Genomic DNA, 23,334 nt, shown 5'->3' with positions numbered 1-23,334 from the left:
CTCATATCCATGACAATTTACCTTGTTTAAAGTATCTTATATGGATACTAGAGATGTGAATCGTGTGATCGATCGTCTTAACGATCGATTTTGGATGGGGGGGAGGGAATCTGATCGTCGCTGTTTTGTTTTTTTTTAAATCGTTTAAATCGTAAATCGGGGGAGGGCGGGAAAACCGGCACACTAAAACAACCCTAAAACCCACCCCGACCCTTTAAAATAAATCCCCCACCCTCCCAAACCCCCCCAAAATGTTTTAAATTACCTGGGGTCCAGTGGGGGGGTCCCGGTGTGATCTTCCACTCTCGGGCCACGGCTGCATTAATAGAAATGGCGCCGGCGCTTCCTTTGCCCTGTCATATGACAGGGCAAAGGTAGTGCCGGCGCCAGTTTGGTTCCTGTCCCCCGACGTCACGAGCGAAGGAGATCGCTCCCGGACCCCCGCTGGACCCCCAGGGACTTTTGGTCAGCTTGGGGGGGCCTCCTGACCCCCACAAGACTTGCCAAAAGTCCAGCGGGGGTCCGGGAACGACCTCCTGCACTCGGGCCGTATTGCAAAATGGCGCCGGCCGTATTGCCATATTGTAAAATGGTGCCGGCCATATGGCAATACGGCCATACGACCGGCGCCATTTTGCTATACGGCCCGAGTGCAGGAGGTCGTTCCCGGACCCCCGCTGGACTTTTGGCAAGTCTTGGGGGGTCAGGAGGCCCCCCCAAGCTGGCCAAAAGTCCCTGGGGGTCCAGCGGGAGTCCGGGAGTGATCTCCTGTGCTCGTGACGTCGGGGGACAGGAACCAAAATGGCGCCGGCGCTACCTTTGCCCTGTCATGACAGGGCAAAGGTAGCGCCGGCGCCATTTCTATTAACGCAGCCGTGGCCCGAGAGTGGAAGATCACACCGGGACACCCCCCCCCCCCCACTGGACCCCAGGTAATTTAAAACATTTTGGGGGGGTTCAGGAGGGTGGGGGATTTATTTTAAAGGGTCGGGTGGGTTTTAGGGTTGTTTTAAGTGTGCCGGTTTTCCCGCCCTCCTCCTTCCCCTCCTCCTCCCCCGATTTACGATTTTTGACGATAAATCGGGGGAATTCCTATTGTATCGTGCCTCTAACGATTTTTGACGATTTAAAATATATCGGATGATATTTTAAATCGTCAAAAAACGATTCACATCCCTATAACACTGTTTCAAATCATGCACTCCTATGCAACTGTCTGCTTTCCTTTAATTGAGCTTCCTTCATCCATTTCCAGATTTGATGTTGTCAGAAAATCATGTTTGCACATTCAAAAATGAATAATGAGATATATGCACATTGCAAAGAAAAAAAAGATGTTATACAATTTCTAAAAATTAAAATATTGGAGACCCCTGAGCAGCTTGTAAACCACATTTTTAAGTATAGGATATGATCTTTTTTATTTGACAAACTCATTAAACATCTATTGGACATACATATTTAAGTCCCAAATGTGGGTGAATGAAGAACAAAATACTTTAACTGATAGGGTTTATAAACTCACACAAATAAATTTCAAACTTTATAAGGCGGTGGGGTCAAAGTTCCAATTTTTAAAAAAAATTATATTATTTTCAGTTTAAAAAATCAATAAAATTGACCAGCCAAGGGCTATATTCATGATTAATTTATATATCATTAAACTTCTATTGCTTTAATGTAAACATACTGCTCAATATTATTTTATAATTATACAAAATGCTGTTCAAACTTACTGTGCTGGCAATGAATCCCATTAAAGCCATCTGGACATTTGCAAACATATCCAATGAATGTATCTCCTCGATATGCTTCACTAATTTCACAAGTTCCACCATTATGGCAAGGATTGGGAAGACAAGGTCCTAAAATTAAGATAAAAGACAAAATCAAATGTTAGAATGATACATTTAGATTAAAAAAACCGGTTACATTACATTACAGATAATAATTTACATAGTAATGGACAAACAGTTTGATTTTTGTGACTAGAAAATAAAGGCTAGATGTAATATGAAACAGTCATGTGCAGAGACAAAAAATTCATTATGGGTGTTTATTCATTTCATAGATAACTTCATTTATTTCATTGGTTTCAAAAGAAAAAAAATTATAATTTTTTTGTTTCATTTATTTCTTTTTTTCCCATTAAAATCAAAGGAGCAAGCAATACAGTTTATTTTGAGCTTCAAAATTGGGGTTTTCTAATCAATTCTAAAGAAACTTGGGGGTAGATAACATCATAAAGGGGAAAAGACCTAGGTCTGATCAATTTAAGACAAGTGTATGTGCTAAATAAATGTGCTTTTCAAACAGGCATCAGAGCCCTCCATGTGAACCCAGATCACAAGAAAAACTGCTGTTGATTGCAAATACTGCTACTACTTCCTCAATGCATAAGGGGAAAGTACCAATAGGGTAAAATAGTATAAATATCAGAGACTACAATAATAGAACAAAAGAATTGTCATCTTGAACTTCCAATACTGGCAGATTCCATGGGTCTTCTTTTCATCAGTAAGGAACATAAGCTTTGTTCATTGCATACAATAACAGATGCAGCCAAAATTTCACTCCACTTTCTTTCATCGCCCTTTTACATTATATTCAACAAAAGACAAGACACTCTGGTATGGGAATCAACAGGCTACAGCTTTATTAACAAAACACACAACTAGCCCTTTTACAACATAAACCAGCGGTTATCTGCCACCAGCCAGCAAGATAGCCAACTGCAGGATGCCCGGCCTAGTCCTAGTTGGGCAGCATCCCGCCACCTAAACTCCAGCCCCTGACACCTGCCAGCAAGGAGCTAAGCCCAGAAGAACCAATCACCCAATGGGTATTGCTCCAGCTAGTTGATGCTCCAAACTGGCTACCTATTGAGCCACCACCGAGCACTAATGAGGCTCATGCAAACAGCTAACCAAAGCTGCAACAGCAACTAAAACCATCCATTTACAAAACAAGCAAAGCACAAGGGTGGGAGGGAGGGTCGCCACTCAGCCAGGAACCTCAGGGGAAGAAAGCTCCTGCCGCAAACCCAGCTCCCTTAAATACTTTTTCCCACTGCTGATACTCTCTCCGAGGTGCCCACCAATAGGATGGTGCCACGAAGGGAGTATTTTGAATAATGCTCCTCTCTCCCACCCACCCCAACCCCCTCTGGTGTCAAGCTGCTGGAGCTCATCTGGCACGCCCGTTAGCGTCAGGCGGCCCGAAACTCCAGCCAGACCACCCTTCCAGAATTATTGTAACCATTGCCCGTTGCCATATCATTACTATTGTTTTCTGATATTGCTTTCTGACATATAACTGAGCTTCATAATCAGCCAGCTGTTATTTCCTGGAATCAGTCTGTTTTCATTGTTTATAGTGGGTAAGTGTGGAATGGTTGTGGCCCTGCTGACTACCTATTTTGAATCAGTATGCAGTAAGTCTCTTGTGGAAGACATCTGTCTGTAGGTAATCCTGGTGGGAGCCAGAACACCAACAGAAAATAATTTAAGCTGCAACAAAATTAGCATTTTAATCAGGATTTCAATGTTGAGGTTTATAAGAGCTCACTGTTTGTACATTTGTGTATGTCTTGATTTTTTTTACTGTAAAGGACAGAGAATACGTTGTCTTAGTAAAAAATGGGGGACAACATTTTATACTATGTTCAGCACCTGCTGTCATTGCTCCTATTGGAGTAAGTAAATGAGAAAATAGCTAAAATGAACAAAAACTTACAACAGGAAACATAAGGGGGCCGATGCAGTATCAGGCATTCCGCTTACTGCGGTGGTGAGAAAGCAGTTGGACGCACATTTTTTGAGTGCAAAAGAAACATTAATGCAATACCTGGATTAGTGCTTCCATTACGCGTGAACAAAATCTGTGCATAGGGAATAGCACCAATGGCATGCAAATCTTACTTAAATGTGACAATTATCTATTAGTACTCAATTCAGTAACGTGCTGAAATTTTGTGCATCCTTAGCAAGTTTTTTTACGCTCGAAATTTTGCACTTGCCTTGCCCTGGCATTATTGTGCTGGAGCTAGTGGAAGCTGGAGGTTCCTGAAGGTTTCCTGCATATTTTGTTCTTTTTTAATGGAAACTGTTTACTTCCTTGTCATGCTGACCTTTTTCTTGCATCTGCAAGAATTAGGGCAGCCACACAAGGGAGGATGATAGCAAATAACCCTGCCAAAAACAGAAGGCCAGAGGACCATGCGGCAGCGGCGGCACAGGCACAGGTTAGCAAATGGCTTTAATCCTTTTAAATCTTTATGAAAAACTTGTCAAATGGACATCCAATTTTGAGGCCATCACACGACACCTTGGACTTCAGTGTCGGTAATGTTAAAAGGACACCTAAGAACATAAGAACATAAGAAAATGCCATACTGGGTCAGACCAAGGGTCCATCAAGCCCAGCATCCTGTTTCCAACAGTGGCCAATCCAGGCCATAAGAACCTGGCAAGTACCCAAAAACTAAGTCTATTCCATGTAACCATTGCTAATGGCAGTGGCTATTCTCTAAGTGAACTTAATAGCAGGTAATGGACTTCTCCTCCAAGAACTTATCCAATCCTTTTTAAACACAGCTATACTAACTGCACTAACCACATTCTCTGGCAACAAATTCCAGAGTTTAATTGTGCGTTGAGTAAAAAAGAACTTTCTCCGATTAGTTTTAAATGTGCCCCATGCTAACTTCATGGAGTGCCCCCTAGTCTTTCTACTATCCGAAAGAGTAAATAACCGATTCACATCTACCCGTTCTAGACCTCTCATGATTTTAAACACCTCTATCATATCCCCCTCCAAGCTGAAAAGTCCTAACCTCTTTAGTCTTTCCTCATAGGGGAGTTGTTCCATTCCCCTTATCATTTTGGTAGCCCTTCTCTGTACCTTCTCCATCGCAATTATATATTTGAACATCCATTACTAGAACAATGGACGTCAAATCCCAGGTCTCAGGCATCTTTAAATAACAAGGGCCTTTTATGAACCCTGAAGTGTTGGGTCTGCTTAAAAATGTATGCTTTTGGATCCTGCCCGCTGCACAGCTCTGATAAGCTGAGGATGTGGCTGGTCTAACTGAGTTTAAAAAAATCTGATGGACCCTCGGTCTGATCGAGTATGCATGTCTTATGTTCCTTATGTTATTATGTTTTCAGGTGCAGCCCAGAGTCATCTGAAGACCCTGCAGGCAGCGTGTTATTCAGCCATGCACAACTCTCCTTGGATTACCTGAGTCAGAAGTGGTGCGAAGATACTGTCCCATCTCTAGTGCAAATGAGACCCTGTATGAGGACCTGAGCAATGATAGATCCAATCACCTCGCAACCATACAATCCCTGGGCTGGTGAAACATCTGTGCACCTTGCATTTTTTTGCCACAGGAAGTTTTCAAAATAGTGTAGGACTGGTTTGCGGGATGAATGAGTCCTCAGGCTTGCAGCACTTTGGACAAGTCTTGAGGGCTATGATGAAACATAAGCGACAATATATTTATTTCCCAGTGGACCCAGAACAACTGCAGGAGATCCTGCATGGATTCTTTGACATAACTGGGATGCCCAATGTATTGGGTGCAATAGACTGCACCCATATCACACTTACCCCCAGCTCAGAACAGGAGAGTGCATTCTGCAATTGGAAGTCATTCCATTTGATGAATGTGCAGGTGGTATGTGATGCGCATCAACGGATCCAGAATGTAGTATCGAGGATTCCAGGGAGTTGCCACGATTCCTACCATCTTTGCTCGTTTGTTACTTGGAACCAATTTTCCTGAAGGTCTACAGTGATGGCTGGTTGCTTGGTAAGTAACAGTATCTATCGGAAGTCTTGGATAGTCAACCAGGTGGCAAGGAGGAATTACAAGTACACGTTGTTTTATCCAGAAAAAGTTTTTTGGTACGATTGTATTAGAACATAAGAACATAAGAAATTGCCATGCTGAGTCAGACCAAGGGTCCATCAAGCCCAGCATCCTGTTTCCAACAGAGGCCAAACCAGGCCACAAGAACCTGGCAAGTACCTAAACAACAAGAAGATCTCATGCTACTGATAACAGTAATAGCAGAGGCCATTCCCTAAGTAGTTAGTGGACTTCTCCTCCAAGAACTTACCCAAACTTTTTTTGAACCCAGCTACACTAATTGCACTAACCACATCCTTTGGCAGCAAATTCCAGATCTTAATTGTGCGTTGAGTGAAAAATAATTTTCTCTGATTAATCTTAAATGGGCTACTTGCTAATTTCATGGAGTGCCCCCTAGTCCTTCTAATATCCGAAAGTGTAAATAATTGATTCATATTTACTCGTTCAAGACCTCTCATGATTTTAAAGACCTCCATCATATCCCCCCTCAGCCATCCAAGCTGAACATCCCTAACCTCTTCAACCTTTCCTCATAGGGGAGTTGTTCCATCCCCTTTATCATTTTGGTTGCCCTTCTCTGTACCTTATCCATTGCAATTATATCTTTTTTGAGATGCGGCGACCAGAATTGTACACAGTATTCAAGGTGAGGTCTCACCATGGAGAAATACAGAGGCATTATGACATTTTCTGTTTTATTCATCATCCCTTCCTAATCATTTCTAACATTCTGTTTGCTTTTTTGACTGCTGCAGCACACTGAGCCAACAATTTCAAAGTATTATCCACTATGATGCCTAGATCTTTTTCCTGGGTGGTAGCTCCTAATATGGAACCTAACAGCGTGTAACTACAGCAATGGTTATTTTTTCCTATATGCAACACCTTGCACTTGTCCACATTATATTTAATCTGCCATTTGGATGCCCAGTCTTCCAGTCTCACAAGGTCCTCCTGTAATATATCACAATCCACTTGTGATTTAACTACTCTGAATAATTTTGTATCACCCACAAATTTGATAACCTCACTCGTCTTATTCCTTTCCAGATCATTTATAAATATATTGAAAAGCACTGGTCCAAGTACAGATCCCTTGGGCACTCCACTGTTTACCCTTTTCCACTGAGAAAATTGACCATTTAATCCTATTCTCTGTTTCCTGTCTTTTAACCAGTTTGTAATCCACGAAAGGACATTGCCTCCTATCCCATGACTTTTTAGTTTTCTTAGTGTTATGTTTGAACTTGGTTTGTGGGCCCTTGGTTCATGGAGAGAGATGACTCCACCCACAGGGAGGAGCTCTGTGGGACTCTCCCAACAGGCTGGGTCTCAGCAGTGATAGACACAGGAGTCAGAGAATATTTATTATATAGCAAGGAGTGCGTTTATAAATTCAGTCCTGGAGTAGGAAGACCTGGGATGGATTCTCCGGTAGTGGTCCTCAGAGTGGAGTAACCCTGGGAATACTTTCTTGTTGGTGGGCCTTGTGTGTGGTAGCTCTGGTAGTGGTCCGCAGCACAGGGATGGCCGGAGATAGATGTTGGCAACTGGCACAAGACAGTGTGGATCCGGTAGTGGTCCGCAGAGCGGGATAACCCAGGGAATACTTGCTTCTTGGTAGGCCTTGTGCGTGGTAGTTCTGGTAGTGGTCCGCAGTGTGGGGTAAGCCGGTGATAGATGTTGGCAACTGGCACAAGACAGCGTGGATCCGGTAGTGGTCTGCAGAGCGGGTTAACCCAAGGATCCACACAGCAAAATGGAAGCAGTAATGTAGAGCAGGTCTAGTACTCACTCTGTGGTGTTGCAGTAGAGAATTTGTAGTAGCAGCAACGGAGACCCAAAGCAGGAACAGTGAAGGGTCGCCCGAGGAAGCTGCGAGAGGAACTCACTTAGCTGGTGAAGGTGAAACAGGCAGATAAGGCTCTCCGAGGAACGGATAGCCCTGAGTGCAGCAAGGCCCCCGAGGAGCGGGTACCTGAGTCACTCTGTCTGGAATACAGGAACAGCGAGATGAAGCATCTCAGAGGAAAGGAATTGAGCAAGATGGAATCCTTGTTAACTCGTAGGTAGGAAAGTCCGGTAGGCTTAAATACATGTAGGCAGTGACGTGTTGTGGAGGGGACACTCACGAGGTTCCCGCTATGATGTGCGTAAGAAGGAGGCAGGCGCACTTGTGTGTGCCCTAGGTCACACCAGATTCAAAATGGCGACCGGGATCGCCCACGCCGTCCTGGGAATGCCAGGGAGGTCGGCGTGCAGAGGCAGAGGTGGCCATCTTAGCCAGAATCGGAGCTACTGGGCAAAATGAGGTGAGCAGCAAAGGTCTCAGCTGTCTGCAACCGACGGGTGCAGCACTTAGAAGCCTCTCATGAGGGACTTTGTCAACTGCCTTCTAAAAATCCAAATATAGTACATCTAATGATTCACTTTTATCCACACGTTTATTAATCTCTTCAAAAAAATGAAGCAGATTGGTTAGGCAAGACTTCCCTTGGGAAAATCCATGTTGACTGTGTTCCTTTAAACCATGTCTTTCTATATGCTCTACAATTTTGATCTTTAGAATAGTTTCCATCATTTTTCCCAGCACTGAAGTCAGGTTCACTGGTCTATAGTTTCCCGGATCGCCCCTGGAGCCCTTTTTAAATATTGGTGTTACATTGGCCACCCTCCAGTTTTCAGGTACAATGGATAATTTTAATGATAGGTTACAAATTTTAACTAATAGATCAGAAATTTCATTTTTTAGTTCCTTCAGTACCCTAGGATGCATACCATCTGGTCCAGGTGATTTGCTACTTTTTAGTTTGTCAATCTGGCCTACTACATCTTCCAGGTTCACAGTGATTTGGTTCAGTTCATCTGACTCATCACCCTTGAAAACCATCTCCAGAACTGGTATCTCCCCAACATCCTCATTAGTAAACACGGAAACAAAGAATTAATTTAGTCTTTCTATAATGGCCTTATCTTTCTTAAGAGCCCCTTTAGCCCCTCCATACGACTCCCTCACAGATTTCTTGCTTTGGATATATTTTAAGAAGTTTTTATTATGAGTTTTTGCCTCTATGTCCAACTTAATTTAAATTATCTCTTTGCCTGTCTTATCAATGATTTACACTTAACTTGGCAATGCTTATGCTTTATCCTATTTTCTTCAGATAGATCCTTCTTACAATTTTTGAAGGATGATTTTTGGCTAAAATAGCCTCTTTCACCTCACTGTTTAACCATGCTGGTAATCATTTTGCCTTCTTTCCACCTTTCTTAATGCATGGAATACATCTGGACTGCGCGTCTAGGATTGTATTTTTAAACAATGTCTTACCTGTTGAACACTTTTAACCTTTTCAGCTGCACCTTTCAGTTTTTTTGTAACTATTTTCCTCATTTTATCAAAGTTTGTTAAGGTGGGTATAGTATAAAATAAGTCAGTTATGTATATGCCATAAGAAGTACTGTATATATATGTTTCATGGTGTTTTGTCAGTGTCTTTGATGCAATATCACTTACCTATTTTATAGGTGATGGTGGCTATGGCTGTAAGCCGTGGTTGCTGACTCTGCTCCTGGCCCCACTGCGGAAAGACAGTACAACAAGGCACATACCAGCACTAGGTCTGTCATCGAGCGGACATTTGGCATGCTGAAAGGATGATTCAGATGCTTGGACCAGTCAGGTAGTACCCTCCAGTACAGTCCCAAAAAGGTCACATGCATTGTTATGGCTTGCTGCATGCTATATAACTTTGGACTGGAATTGGAGGTCCCTCAAAACTTGTCCCTAGATCTACCCCTACCACCAGCTGTGGAAGCAGACAACACAGTGCGAGGCTTGGAGGTTCACCGAAGGATCACTGTGATGTATTTCTCATGTAGGTTCTTAGAGGTCTTACAAATATACCTCTCTTCTGTAGAAGATATTTCAAATAATCTAAATCCATTCTTTTGTGTTTTCTAGTTCAGGAGTTGTAATTGGAGTCTGAGACAGGCACTGAAGGATGTTCCAGGATATTCTAATGTTATCTTTAGTTTTCTGATTTCTTTTTAATTAATAAATTGTGTTTTTACAGCTGAGTGTATCTGTGGTTTAATGTAGTTCCTTTACATCCTTACTGAGCAATGTCCCTTTCAGAGATGCCCTGTACTTGGACGTCCTGGACTTCAATGTCCATGAGGAGCCACATCAACAGATGCTTAGTCCAGGGCATATCTTAAAGGTGTGGATTTGGGCTGTCCATCACAGGTTGTTGGGATGCCTAAATCTGGCACCTTTAAGAAATGCCCTGGAGATCAACGTCCATGAGGAGCTGCATCGATGGATGCTTAAGTCTGGGGCATCTCTTAAAGGCCATGGATTTGGGCCGCTCATCACAGGTTGCTGGGATGCCCAAATTTGGTGCCTTTAAGTTATGCCCTGGATATCAATGTCTATGAGGAGCCGCATCAACGAATGCTTCAGTCTGGGGCATCTCTTAAAGCAGCCAGATTTGGGATGCCTTTCACAGGTTATTGGAAATCCCAAATCCAGTGCCTTTAAGAAATGCCCTGGACATCGACGTCCATGAGGAGCTGCATATTCAGACACTTTTTCCGGGGCATGTCTTACAGGCACTGATTTGGACTGCCCCTCACAGGTTGTTCAGATGCCCAAATCCAGCACCTTTAAGAGACGCCTTGGACTTGGACATCTTTTAATGTCCTCACACGTGGCTCCTAGTGCACATGTGTTATGAAGTCCATCCCCCACAGCCATGCCCAGGCATCCATTTTGTGCAGAACCATTGGCAGCATGCCTCAAGGCTGGCTGCCAAACTTTAATGAGAGCGATGTGCGCCTAGTAGCGCTGGGCACTGCCGGGCACTGCCGGAACCAGGAAAGGGCAGATGCTACCTGGCTGGTGCTCAGGGTGAGATTCAATGTCTAGGCCTTTTTGCCCAGAGAGTTGAGTATGGGTGAGGTCTAGAGTATTAAAGAAGGAAATGTAGTTTGGACCTTATAGGAAATTTTCAATACCGACACAAAAACGCTAAAAATAGCTTGAATTGTGGAAGGGGTGGGATGTGCAGGCTCTGCATCATTTTCTCAATATAGCAATGTTTTCTTTTTTAATTCCTGCTGCCAGGTGGAGGCATTGAAAAAGAGGTCCAGGGCCAGGGAGACAAAATGGCGGAGTGAAGAGAGGATGTGTTTGTTGAGCTCCTGAGATGGTGTCATTTTTTTGTGCTGTTATTACCTTTCAAGATCATCATGCTGCATACAAAAAGAAAGGGGAAGGTAAGGGAGGGAATCTTGACCCCCCCCCCCCCCACCTTAGACCTATTCCAGTTCAAATGAGAATCCAGGAATTCTTCTCCGCAGTGGGGGTATCTTCAGGAGAGTCGGCTTTGACACAGGAGGAGATGCAGACTCTAATGTCTATTGATGATCTATCTCTAAGCCCTGGAGCACCGGATACACCTTCCCACCCTGCCCGAGTCGGTGTGCTGGAGTCAGTGGAAGCCTTGTTGCCGGAGATGCAACATATGGAAGAAACTATCGAGGAGGGCCCAGCTGCAGGCGCGGCAAGGCAGACCCAGGGCAAGGGGACCTTAACCGCCCTGAGAGAGATGAACATTGGCATATTGAGCGGAGGGGGCAGTTTCTTGCCAGAAACCACTGCCGTGGGAAGGAGTCAATCAGACCAGGCTGAGCAGCAGACCGAGATGCAAACCACAATGATAAATATAATGGGCATTAAACTTTTAAACAAGCCAGAGACCATTACTCTAGATTCGCTGTGGAATGGGATATCAATACTTGAAAAAGTGATAATTTCTTTAACGGTAATGGTCAAAGGTTTTCAATATCAATGTAATGTGGTTAACCCTGTGGTTCTAGCGAATGCGACAAAAATTGAAGAGTTGGATGTACAAATGAACCAAATCAAGCAAATACAAAGAGGTTTGATACAAGGGGACTCCAGGATAGAGAAAAGAATGGAAATTCTGGGAAATAATCTTAGATATAATAATCTAAGATTTATCAACTTTCCTAAATATAAATTAATACCCCCATGGAACAGCATAAGAAATTTCTTCAAGAGTCACTATCTATTAGGGATGTGAATCGTTTTTTGACGATTTAAAATACTGTCCGATATATTTTAAATCATCAAAAATCGTTAGAGCCGCGATACAATAACAATTCCCCGATTTATCGTCAAAAAATCGTAAATCGGGGGAAGGGGAGGGGAAGGGGGAGGGCGGGAAAACCGGCACACTAAAACAACCCTAAAACCCACCCCGACCCTTTAAAATAAATCCCCCACCCTCCCGAACCCCCCCCAAAATGCCTTAAATTACCTGGGGTCCAGAGGAAGGGTCCCGGTGTGATCTTTTACTCTCGGACCTCCGGGTGCGTTGTAGAAATGGCGCCGGCGCTACCTTTGCCTTGTCATATGACAGGTCAAAGGTAGCGCCGGCACCATTTTGTTTTTTGTCCCCCGATGTCAGGAGCGTAGGAGATCGCTCCCGGACCCCCGCTTGACCCCCAGGGACTTTTGGCCAGCTTGGGGGGGCCTCCTGACCCCCACAAGACTTGCCAAAAGTCCAGCGGGGGTCCGGAACGACCTCCTGCAGTCGAATCATGTTGCCTTACGGCCGGCGCAATTTTGCGCAAAATGGCGCCGGCCCTAAGGCAACCCGATTCGACTGCAGGAGGTCGTTCCGGACCCCCGCTGGACTTTTGGCAAGTCTTGTGGGGGTCAGGAGGCCACCCCAAGCTGGCCAAAAGTCCCTGGGGGTCCAGCGGGGGTCCGGGAGCGATCTCCTACCGCGAATCGTTTTTCCGTACGGAAAAACGATTCGCGTGCAGGAAGTCGTTCCCGGACCCCTGCTGGACTTTTGGCAAGTCTTGTGGGGATCAGGAGGCCCCCCCAAGCTGGCCAAAAGTCCCTGGGGGTCCAGCGGGGGTCCAGGAGCGATCTCCTACGCTCCTGACGTCGGGGGACAAAAAACAAATGGCGCCGGCGCTACCTTTGACCTGTCATATGACAAGGCAAAGGTAGCGCCGGTGCCATTTCTACAACGCACCCGGAGATCCGAGAGTAAAATATCACACCGGGACCCTTCCTCTGGACCCCAGGTAATTTAAGGCATTTGGGGGGGGTTCGGGAGGGTGGGGGATTTATTGTAAAGGGTCGGGGTGGGTTTTAGGTTTGTTTTAGTGTGCCGGTTTTCCCGCCCTCCCCCTTACCCTCCCCCCCACTGGACCCCAGGTAATTTAAGGCATTTTGGGGGGTTCGGGAGGGTGGGGGATTTATTTTAAAGGGTCGGGGTGGGTTTTAGGGATGTTTTAGTGTGCCGGTTTTCGATTTACACGATATTTAAAAAACCTAAACTGCGACGATCCGATTCCCTCCCCCTCCCAGCCGAAATTGATCGTTAAGACGATCGATCACACGATTCACATCTCTACTATCTATTGCTCCCTGTGAACTGCCAAAAATGTTGAAAGCCTTTTTTGTACCTGGGTTGGATCAGAGAAGTGGTGGAGTGTCAGGGGACAGTGAAAATCGTGGTTGGCGTCTGGAGTCACCATCCCCACTTGAATATCTCTCAGGTTTTCTTGAAACAACACAAGAAGAGCAAATAGAAAAGAGAGGTGTACTTTTAGTGAAATTTTCAACAGCAGCTGAGAGGGATTTGGTATTAAAGAGTTTCTTTTGAAATAGAAGTAAGCTATACCTTGGTGGGAAAATATGGATTTTTCCAGATATAATAAGACCCACTCAACTACGAAGAAAGACATTTCTTACTCTCTGTCCTAGAGCACGACAATTAGGTACAAAAATAATGATAACATTTCTGTGTAAATGTATTTTGAATCTAGAAAACACTAGATATGTTTTTCTGGAACCAGATCAATTGGAAATTTTCTTGAATTCAAAAAATGTGCTTAGACCGGATCTGCCTACTAGTACCGGATAAATTAAGAAGTCTCTCACTACTCTCTTCTTACTATTGTATGTACTAGGATGAGTAAATATCCACTTAATTTCCATTTTGTTCTCTCCACATTACAAAGTTGTTCAGGCAGAGTTTAATGAGTAAATTCAGTATTAAGATATTACTAGATAATTTCTTTTTTGTATTGCTATTTGAATGATTTCTAAAAGTCTATTATATTGTATCATGGAAATATATATATATATATATATATATATATATATATATATATATATATATATATATAAATAAAAATCTGTCTGAAATATATGGCATGTATTAATGCTTATGTTTACATTTGAAAATTCAATAAAGAAAAAATTATAAAAAAAAGAAAATTAGGGCCAGGTATCTATGATGGGAGGGGAAGGAGTGGCTTCTGGCCCTCCATGCCAGACGTGGGCAGCCGCATGGTGAGAATATTAGGAATAACAGTCGATTATTCAACCCCTAAATTGTTAAAATAGTGATTGATGGGCACACTAGTCCATTAATTTCTCTTTGCTCCATAAAAATCTTATTGGTTTTGTGAGTAGAGATAATAAGGTTTATTTATATCTGTTGTGTACAATCAATGCATCTTGACCACTACCTTCCTTCCGCCCTTTCTTCCATCTTCCTTTTCTCTAAAACTTTGGTATTATTTCAGACAACTCCAGCATAGAGGATGAGGAGGAAGAAGAAGGTGAAATACCAACCCTGCTGTCACCGCCATCTCAATCACCCTTGCCACCTCTTGCATCACCACCACTTCCACCAACCTGCCACCTCTGCCAACACCATGGCTCAAGACACTGGCCCCCCGCTGTCCATTTCCCACCCTGTTTTCCTGAGGATGAGGAAGTAGTTGTCATTGATGTTGATAAACCTTCCACTGATGCTCCATCTGCGGCCCACGATCTGCAGAAGCAAGAGGCTGCATCCGAGGATGTGCCTCATGAGGAAGGAAAGCCTTCTTCAATAAAGGGATGGCTGGATGCTGTGCTCGCACTGCTCGGTCGGCTGGACTGCAGGATGGACATAATGCAAGGGCTCCTGGTGCATGTGGAGGCCAAATTGGCAGAACTGGTACAAGGCCAGCAGCAGGTATTTGAGCTTCTGTCATCTATAACAGGAGCTCAATCACTGATGGTCCTGTCCTGATGCTGGCCATGTGGGTCCCTGCCACCCCACCTGTGATGCTTCTCCTTATTCCTATCCTCCATCCCGACCCCACCATGTTTTTTTTGTATATATTGGTATGTCACATTGGAAATAGGTTACGCAGGACAGATTGGCCGAAGATGGAATCTTGTCTTCCGGCTTTGTCCAAGCAATAGTGGTCTGAGAAAGTGTGGAGAGACTCCAGGTGGCACCCCTGCAAATGTCAGGAAGTGGCACCAATCGTAGGTGTGCTATTGAAGTCGCCATGGCCACACAGAGTGTGCTTTAACACGGTCTTGGAAAGGAATGCCTGCTTGCTGATAGCAAAAAGATATGCAGTCCGCCAACCAGGAGGAGAGAGTCTGCTTACCCACAGGTTGCCCTAATTTGTTGGGATGGAAAGAGACGAATAACTGAGTGCTCTTCCTGTGGGCAACTGTACGGTCTAGGTACAACGCTAGAGCCCATTTACAGTTGAGGGTATGCAGAGCCTGTACCCCTAGGTTGGAGTGGGGCCTGGGAAAGAAGATAGGTAGTATGATGGATTGATTAATGTGAAATTCCGAAACTACCTTAGGCAAAAACTTAGGGTGAGTGCGGAGTACTGCCCGGTCCTGCAGGAGTTTAGTGTAATACAGATAGGTAACTAGGGCCTGTAACTCACTAACCCTGCGAGCCGAAGTGATAGCCAAAAGGAAAATCACTTTCCTTGTGAGATATTTTAGGTCACAGGAGTGAAGAGGTTCGAATGTGGTTTCATGAGCCGCCCGAGAACCAGATTAAGGTCCCAAGAAGGGGTTGGAGGACGTAAAGGTGGCTTGATATGGAGCAAGCCTTTAAGAAAATGTGTTACGAGCGGTTGTACCGATATAGGGACATCCCCGACACCTTTATGGAAGGCGGCTACTGCACTGACATGCATTCTGATGGAAGAGGTCTTTAGACCTGATTCCGATAAATGCCAGAGATAGTCCAAAAACCTTGGGATTGGACAGGAAAAGGGATCAAGGGACTGCCAGGTGCATACCTTTTCCATTTATAGGAATAAGATTTTCTTGTGGAAGGCTTTCGAGAAGCAATCAGGACAAGAGAAACTGAATCTGAAAGGTTAAATGGTTGAAGGATTAACCTTTCAACATCCATGCCGTCAGGTACAGGGCCTGAAGATTGGGATGGCGTAGACATCCATCGTTCTGAGTGATCAGAAGCGGGTGCGTACCCAAGAGAATATGCCTGCGGATGGAGAGATCCTGGAGTATGTGAAAACACACTTGGCGCGGCCAGTGAGGTGCTATCAGGATCATGGTTCCCTTATCCTGACGGAGTTTCACGAGAGTCTTCGAGAGAAGAGGAAGTGGAGGGAATGCATAAAGGAGACCAGCTGCCCACAAGAGGGAGAATGCATCTCTGGGCTGAGAGTGCTCGCTCCGAATGAGGGAGCAGTAATTGTCCACCTTGCCATTCTGAGGGGAAGCAAAGAGGTCTATTTGGGGATGACCCCATTGCTGGATGATGGAGTTCACCATCAAGGGATTGAGAGACCACTCGTGCGGTTGGAAGACATGACTCAGTTTGTCTGCCAAGACATTGTGCACTCCCAGCAAGTAGGTGGCCATGAGGTACATCGAGTGGGAGAGCGCTTCCGCCCTAATCTGTGCAGCTTCCTGTCACGGAAGGAAGGAGCCTGTGCCTCCCTGCTTGTACCACATGGCCACCTGGTTGTCCGTCTGAATCAGGATGACGTGATTTGATAGGCAATCCTGAAAAGCTCTGAGAGCATATCGCATCGCTCGAAGCTCCAGGAAATTTATCTGGTGTTTGGCTTCCTCTGGAGACCAAAATCCTTGTGACTGCAGATTGTTCACATGAGCTCCTCAGCCGAGGTTGGAAGCGTCGGTGGTGAGAATGAGTTGAGGATCTGGCAGGTGAAAAGGCAGTCCCTGGAGGAGATTGTTCTGATCTTTCCACCAGGCGAGAGACAGACGGAGTGCGTCGGTGATGTGGACAATGGTTGACAGAGGCTGAGTCGCTTGAATCCATTGTGACCTCAGAGTCCAATGCATGACTCTCATGGCCAGGCGGGCCATTGGTGTGAGGTGGACTGAGGACGCAATGTGTCCGAGAAGGACAAGGAATTGTCGAGCTGTTGCTGTATACTGAGACTGCAACAGATGAGCGAAGGACACGAGGGTTTGCACTCATTGTTGAGGTAGAAAGGCTTTTGCCTGTAAGGTGTCCAAGTCTGCCCCAATGAACGATAAGGTTTGAGATGGGACTAAAAATTAGAGTGTGTAGGGTCAAATCCAGGGACGATCAAGCGGCTTGCTGGGTTGGGGCCCTGATTAACCAGTCGTCTAGATAGGGGTAGACGTGAACACATTCTTTCCTGAGAAAGGCTGTGACAACCACGAGACATTTGGTAAAGACTCGTGGTGCCGATGCTAGGCCGATGCTAGGCCGAATGGAAGCAGTCAGTATTGATAGTGCTTTAAGCCTACTAAAAACCTGAGATACTTGCGATGAGCTAGAGCTATCGCAATGTGGGTGTATGCGTCCTGGAGGTCCAGAGAGCAGAGCCAGTCTCCTCTTTGTAAAAGAGGTAGAAGCGAACCCAGGGTTACCATCTTGAACGTTTCCCGCTGGAGGTACTTGAGGGCACGTAGGTCCAGAATTGGACGAAGCCCCCCGGATTTTTTGGGGATCAAAAAGTACCGGGAATAGAACCCTAGGCCTTGTTGTGAAAGAGGTTCTATTGCTCTTAACTAGAAAAGAAGGGAAACCTCCTGCTCCAGAGGGACAGAGTGGTCGGTTACTCTCCACGCTTGTAGAGGTGGTGATTCCGGTGGAAGAGCAAGAAAGTTCAGGTGGTAACCCTGAGCAATGATTGCTAGCACCCATTGGTCGGTTGTGATTGATTGCCACATGCCGTGAAAGTGGCACAATCGACCTCCCACTAGTATGGTTGGCAGAGGGATCAGGCTGCTGCTCTCCAAGGGAACGTCAAAAACCTGAAGCAGGCCCCGGCTGGGGAGCTGCTTGTGGCTTCTGCTTCCGTGGCTGGCGGCGCTGAGATTTCTGATAAGGCTTCGTAACTCGAGACCTTGTTGGTGGAGGATAGTTCTTCCTTGGGCGGAAGAATGACTTCTTAGAGTCCTTCTTGAAGGGCTGTCTAGAAGGGAAGTCAGAAGGTATCGATGAGAGCTGTTTGAGGGTCTCATGATGGTCCTTTAATTCAGCCACTATTTGCTGAATCTGTTCACCGAACAGATTATCTCCTATACACAGCAGGTCAGAGATCCTGTCTTGTACTTCTGGGCGAAGGTCAGAAGACTTGAGCCAGGCCCAGCGTCTTGCCGAAATGGCAGTTGCAGACACTCTAGTGGAGTCGAAGATATCGTAAGCTGTTCTTATCTCATGCATTCCTGCCTCAAACCCCTTGTTGACAAGGGTTTGAAGATGTTCTTGAAATTGGTCAGGCAGGGTTTCACAGAAGTCCTGTATTTGCTTGAAAATGACCCTGTTGTATTGGGTCAAACTCCACTTAGAACCGTCCCAGAGCCATTTCAAAAAAGGAATCAAGACATGGCTCTTTAAACAGGCATACCTCAATTCCTCTCAATCCTAGTCACTGCTCTCCTTGAACCTCCCCTTTTCCAACTCACCTCTGTACCCTCCCTCCTACCATCCATGTACCCCACCTGCTCCCTCCCCTAGCGCCCCCTGCCTCCCACCACCCCGCCCTCTCACCCCCTAGCAACCTCTCCCTGAAAGAACCCCACCCTATTGCACCCTTTTCCCTCCACCCCCTCCACCCCTCCACTCCTTTTCTCCTCTTCCCTCCATCCCTCCCAACCCCCCCCTGCACCACCTTTTAATTGTACATACGTGCACTTGCCTCTGTCATATTGTAAATAAGTTTCATAAACTAATTTCTTAAGTGCACATGCCCCTTAACATTGTTTATTAGTTCATTTGCACTTCTAATCCTAATATGAATGCAAATAGTTGTAACTCTTCTTGCTGAATCTCTTCTCCTGTACTTTTGTATATCTTCCAGTTAACCCCTCCCCTGTTCATTGTAATTTCCTTTCCTTTATCAGTTACTTATAAACCGACATGATGTGTCCTACGAATGCCGGTATAAAAAAAGTGTTAAATAAATAAATAAATAAATAAATAAATAAATAAATAAATATACAGCTGGTAAGAAGCAATCCTGGAGATAAGAATGGCCCCTTGGAACACTCAACGACCAAAATTGTCGAGGAACTTGTGTTCCTTGACAGGAGGGGTAGAGGAGTGTGGTTTCATCCTCTTTGCTTTCTTTTGAGCCGATTCCACCACAACTGAGTGGTGGTCAAGCTGAGATTTTTGAAAGCCAGGGGCTGACTGTACCAGATAAGTAGTATCAGCCTTTCTGTGTACTGGGGCAATGGATCCAGGATTTTCCCAGTTCTTTTTAAGGAGGTCAAGAAGAACTTGATGAATGGGAATAGAAGTGATCACTTTAGGGGCATCCAGGAATTGGAGAAGCTCCATCATCTAGTGCCTATCATCTTGCTCCATCTGAAGCTGGAAAGGGACCAATTCTGACATTTCCTTCACAAAATTAATGAAAGAGAGGTCCTCTGGAGGAGAACGCTTTCTACTTTCAGTAGGAGAGGGAGGTGAAGGTAAGTCATCGGTGTCTGTGGAAGTATCATCATCCCAGGTGTCATAAGGATCAGTAGGCTGACCTGTAGGACAAGAAGGGGGTTGGATACCCAAAGGGCCCGGCTGAGGCTCCGAGAAAATCGAAGGAATCACCGAGGGCACCAAGGATGCCATGGGGGCATCGGTGCCGGCATCGAAGGCATCGATGGTCCCGATGTGCGTATCGTTCCCGATGAATGAATCGGTGGCAAGGGACGACATGGCAACGATGGCTGAGGCAATACCCCCAAAGGAGGAATGCGAAATGGTGTTTCTCCTCCCGATGAAGCTGTCATCGAGGAGCGCACCGGAACCATTGGAGACCCGGGAATCACCGGTGGAAGGGCAGTCATGAGCGCCTCCATCCGGGATAGCAGCGGTGCCAGCGCTGCTGGAATCGGGGCGGTGACCGGTTCCACTCTCGATGCCGGTGTCGGTGCCAGAGGGACCTGGAGTCGTTGCATCGCCTTGTCGATGGCCTCCTGGACCAGCCGGTCCAGTTCTTCCTGGAGACCTGGGGCAATCAGCTCCGGCTCCGTGACGGAAGATGGAGGCTGAGGCACAGTCGGAGGGACCACCTTTACAGGTGGAATCGCGACTCCCAAACCCCGATCGGGTGAGGGTGGCCTCGATGTCCCGGTCGCAGGAGTGGTCGGTGCCATTCCTGGACGGGGCTTCTTCGATGGTGGCTCGGACGGTGGCGAGGTCGATGATTTCGCTCCCTCGACGGTCCGAGACTTACGATACCGATGGCGATGTATCTCCCTTCGATCCCTTCGATCTTGAGGGGGAGAAACGGGAGTAGATGGCCGTGAAGATGTCGATGGCGGGCGGTCACTGGACAGTTGTCGATGGTGGTGCAACTTCGACGGTGCCGGTTCTGATGACATCAATGCTATGGACGGCGTCGGAGTGTGAGCATTGAAAAGGAGTCCCATCTTCTCCATTCTGGCTTTGCGACCTTTTGCTGTCATGAGGGCACATTTGGTGCAAGTCAGGACATAATGCTCACGGCCCAAACACATTACACAGACTCTAGGAGGGTCTGTGATAGACATGGTGCGAGTACAGTCCGGGCACCGACAAAAACCCGACGCCATGGCCATAGAAAAAATCGAGCCGCGGTACGGTTGACGGCCAGTAGGCCGCGAGGGCCAAACTTGACGGTAATTGACGAAAAACGGTGAAAAAGGCACCGGAGTACCGCGGCCTGAGAAAAGTTAGAGGAGGGACCCCTGTGGGGCAAAATAATTTAAAATAAGTCCATGAGGAAAATTCCTGTCAGGAATGTGTTCAGAACTCCTAAACCGCGAGGCTACTGCTGCACGGAAAAAAGAAGACTGAAGGGGGACCCCTGCTGGCTGCAGGGTTAGTGTCATGCTGGGCATGCCCAGTAGGGGCCAGTCAAAGTTCTGGAAACTTTGACAGAAGTTTTCTGTGAATGGGCTCCATCCTGATGATGTCACCCATATGTGAGGACTACCATCCTGCTTGTCCTGTGAGAAATACCAACAGGCTCAGCTGCCAATTGACACATACAGCAAGATTCACAATAACCACTTTTGGAAATTACCTCCAATAATGGCACACTGGTATAAAAAAATACATGCGATTGATTTTATAGAAAAATTAACATATATGATACAGAATAATACAACAATGTATGACAAGAATTGGGGCACTTATTGGATATATGTTAACCAATCACTCATAGCTCAATTGTAAATGAGAGAGATGCAGGGTGTTTTGAATAACTTTTCATATAATATTGCTATGGCAGAGTGTATTATAGAAACCCTTGGAACACTTTACAAGGCCGGTCTCAGATATCTGGTCCCAGTCCACCATAACACAAGCTTTCTTGGTGCAGGGTGTCTCCTCTGAGCAAGAATATACTGTAAGTGCAGAAGAGAGGCCCTGGGGAAGATGAGGAAAAGGCAGCTCTGTTGGTACTCCTTTATTGCTCTGTGTGTGTGAAGTATTGCTGAGATAAGCAACTTCTGTATACAGTTTGTATGCTAATAATAAAAACGTGCAAGAGAAAAGCTGGAGTCCAGACTATAATCTGTCCTCTAGCCATCCACAGACTGCTCATGCTTTGCTGAAGATGCAGATGTACTAATTTGCTCTAATGCTTTTCAATATCAACATAAAGTATTATGCTGTATGCTGTCTGTATGTTAAATAAAAATAATAATCCAGGCATCTGCGACCAGCTTGTCATGAGAAGGAGGTGGGGGTGGGAGTGACTACCCTTCACTCACAGACCTGTAGGAATAAATAAAGACAATGTATTGGTACAAAATTTCCCATAGCTTTTATTGTAGAACAGATGTGCAACAAAGATGTGCAACAAAGTTTCCCATAGCTTTTATTGTAGAACAGATGTGCAACAAAGTACCTGAGCTATAACAAGTAACCCTATTGAGTGCCCCCTGTGGCGGTCATTATGCCACCTCTGATCCAGGGTCTGCCACAGCCAAGCATGGCTCTGTCCTGCTGAGACGTGCTCCTCCTGAGTGTTCCCAGTCAACCTGCCTCACATAAGCAAGGTGACTGCCCAACTGATGGGGGCATCTGGTCTGCCACCGCTCCGGGGCCAACAGTCCTGGCAGCAGACAGCACCCTAGCATATCAAAGATGGTGAACAACACACGATGCACTGCCTCCACTCAGAGATACCCCTCCCAGCTTGAGACACTCCCCCACAAAAGCTATGGCTAAAGGACTAAGCCCCAGCCCTGTTAATGGCATATCTCGAGGTGTTCAGAAAAAGAACCTGCCCCATGTCAGAATGGTGCACACTGTCTCTATGGAACAACTCCTTGCACTTGATGCATAGCCACTCATGCTGAACATGCAGACACCCATGATGGTCCATGTAATTACCAATCTCCTTTTTGAGTTTTTGCATCCAATGCCCCCATAGTGGATGTCCAGGAACCAGCCTGGGGGATGATTTTGGATTGCACAGTCCTCATGCAGGGTATAAGGATGAGATGAGTGTGATGTCATTCCTCATGTTATCAAGGAGCAACCGGCCAGGGGTATTCCCCAAATAGTTGTCTCCCAGGTGAATGATGAGCACCTCCAGAGGGGCCGATCTATCAGTTGTTGCCACAGAAGGCTGTTGAGCTGATTCCAATGCATTCCTCTTCTGCCGATACATCACACCATGTCCCAGGGCATGAGACCCAAGTGGGCACCCATGACACCCTTCCTTGAGCAGTGCTCAGCCTAAAACACAAACAAGTGTCCCAGGATCCACACCATCTAACATCACCAGTGAAAGCCTAATACGACAGAAGATGTTAATTTGGTTTGCCATCATAGAGCGTCAGGCCCCCCAAGCCACCCTGATGAAGCGACTCACTATGGAACGCAATGGCCTGAGAAGCCATGCAACTATCTAACATAAGAAAGGTATATTGGGGAGCACCAGCTGCCAATGCATTGTATTGTGGTACCAGCAGCCTAGAAGGGGTCATGCTGGAGGCAGCACTAATTCTGAACAAGGGCATTCCAAACTAGGGATGTGAATTGTATTTCGGACGATTGAAAATATTGTACGATATTTTCAAAATCATCAGAAATCGGGGGCTCCTCGAAACCGATAGGAAAACCCCA

General features: G+C 45.8%; 1 protein-coding gene across 1 annotated transcript in view; it reads right to left on the bottom strand.

Annotated features, from left to right (window-relative positions):
- Positions 1 to 23,334, bottom strand: part of EDIL3 (EGF like repeats and discoidin domains 3) — a 974,710-nt gene that overhangs the window by 622,340 nt on the left and 329,036 nt on the right. Inside the window, exon 4 of the mRNA XM_029573785.1 lies at positions 1,737 to 1,865. Coding sequence (XP_029429645.1) covers positions 1,737 to 1,865 — 129 coding nt within the window. The remainder of the gene's footprint in view (positions 1 to 1,736; positions 1,866 to 23,334) is intronic.

The sequence above is a fragment of the Rhinatrema bivittatum genome, chromosome 1, assembly GCF_901001135.1.
Source record: "Rhinatrema bivittatum chromosome 1, aRhiBiv1.1, whole genome shotgun sequence".
In the NCBI taxonomy this organism is placed as follows: Eukaryota; Metazoa; Chordata; class Amphibia; order Gymnophiona; family Rhinatrematidae; genus Rhinatrema; species Rhinatrema bivittatum.
This window is presented reverse-complemented; position numbering and strand designations above follow the sequence as displayed.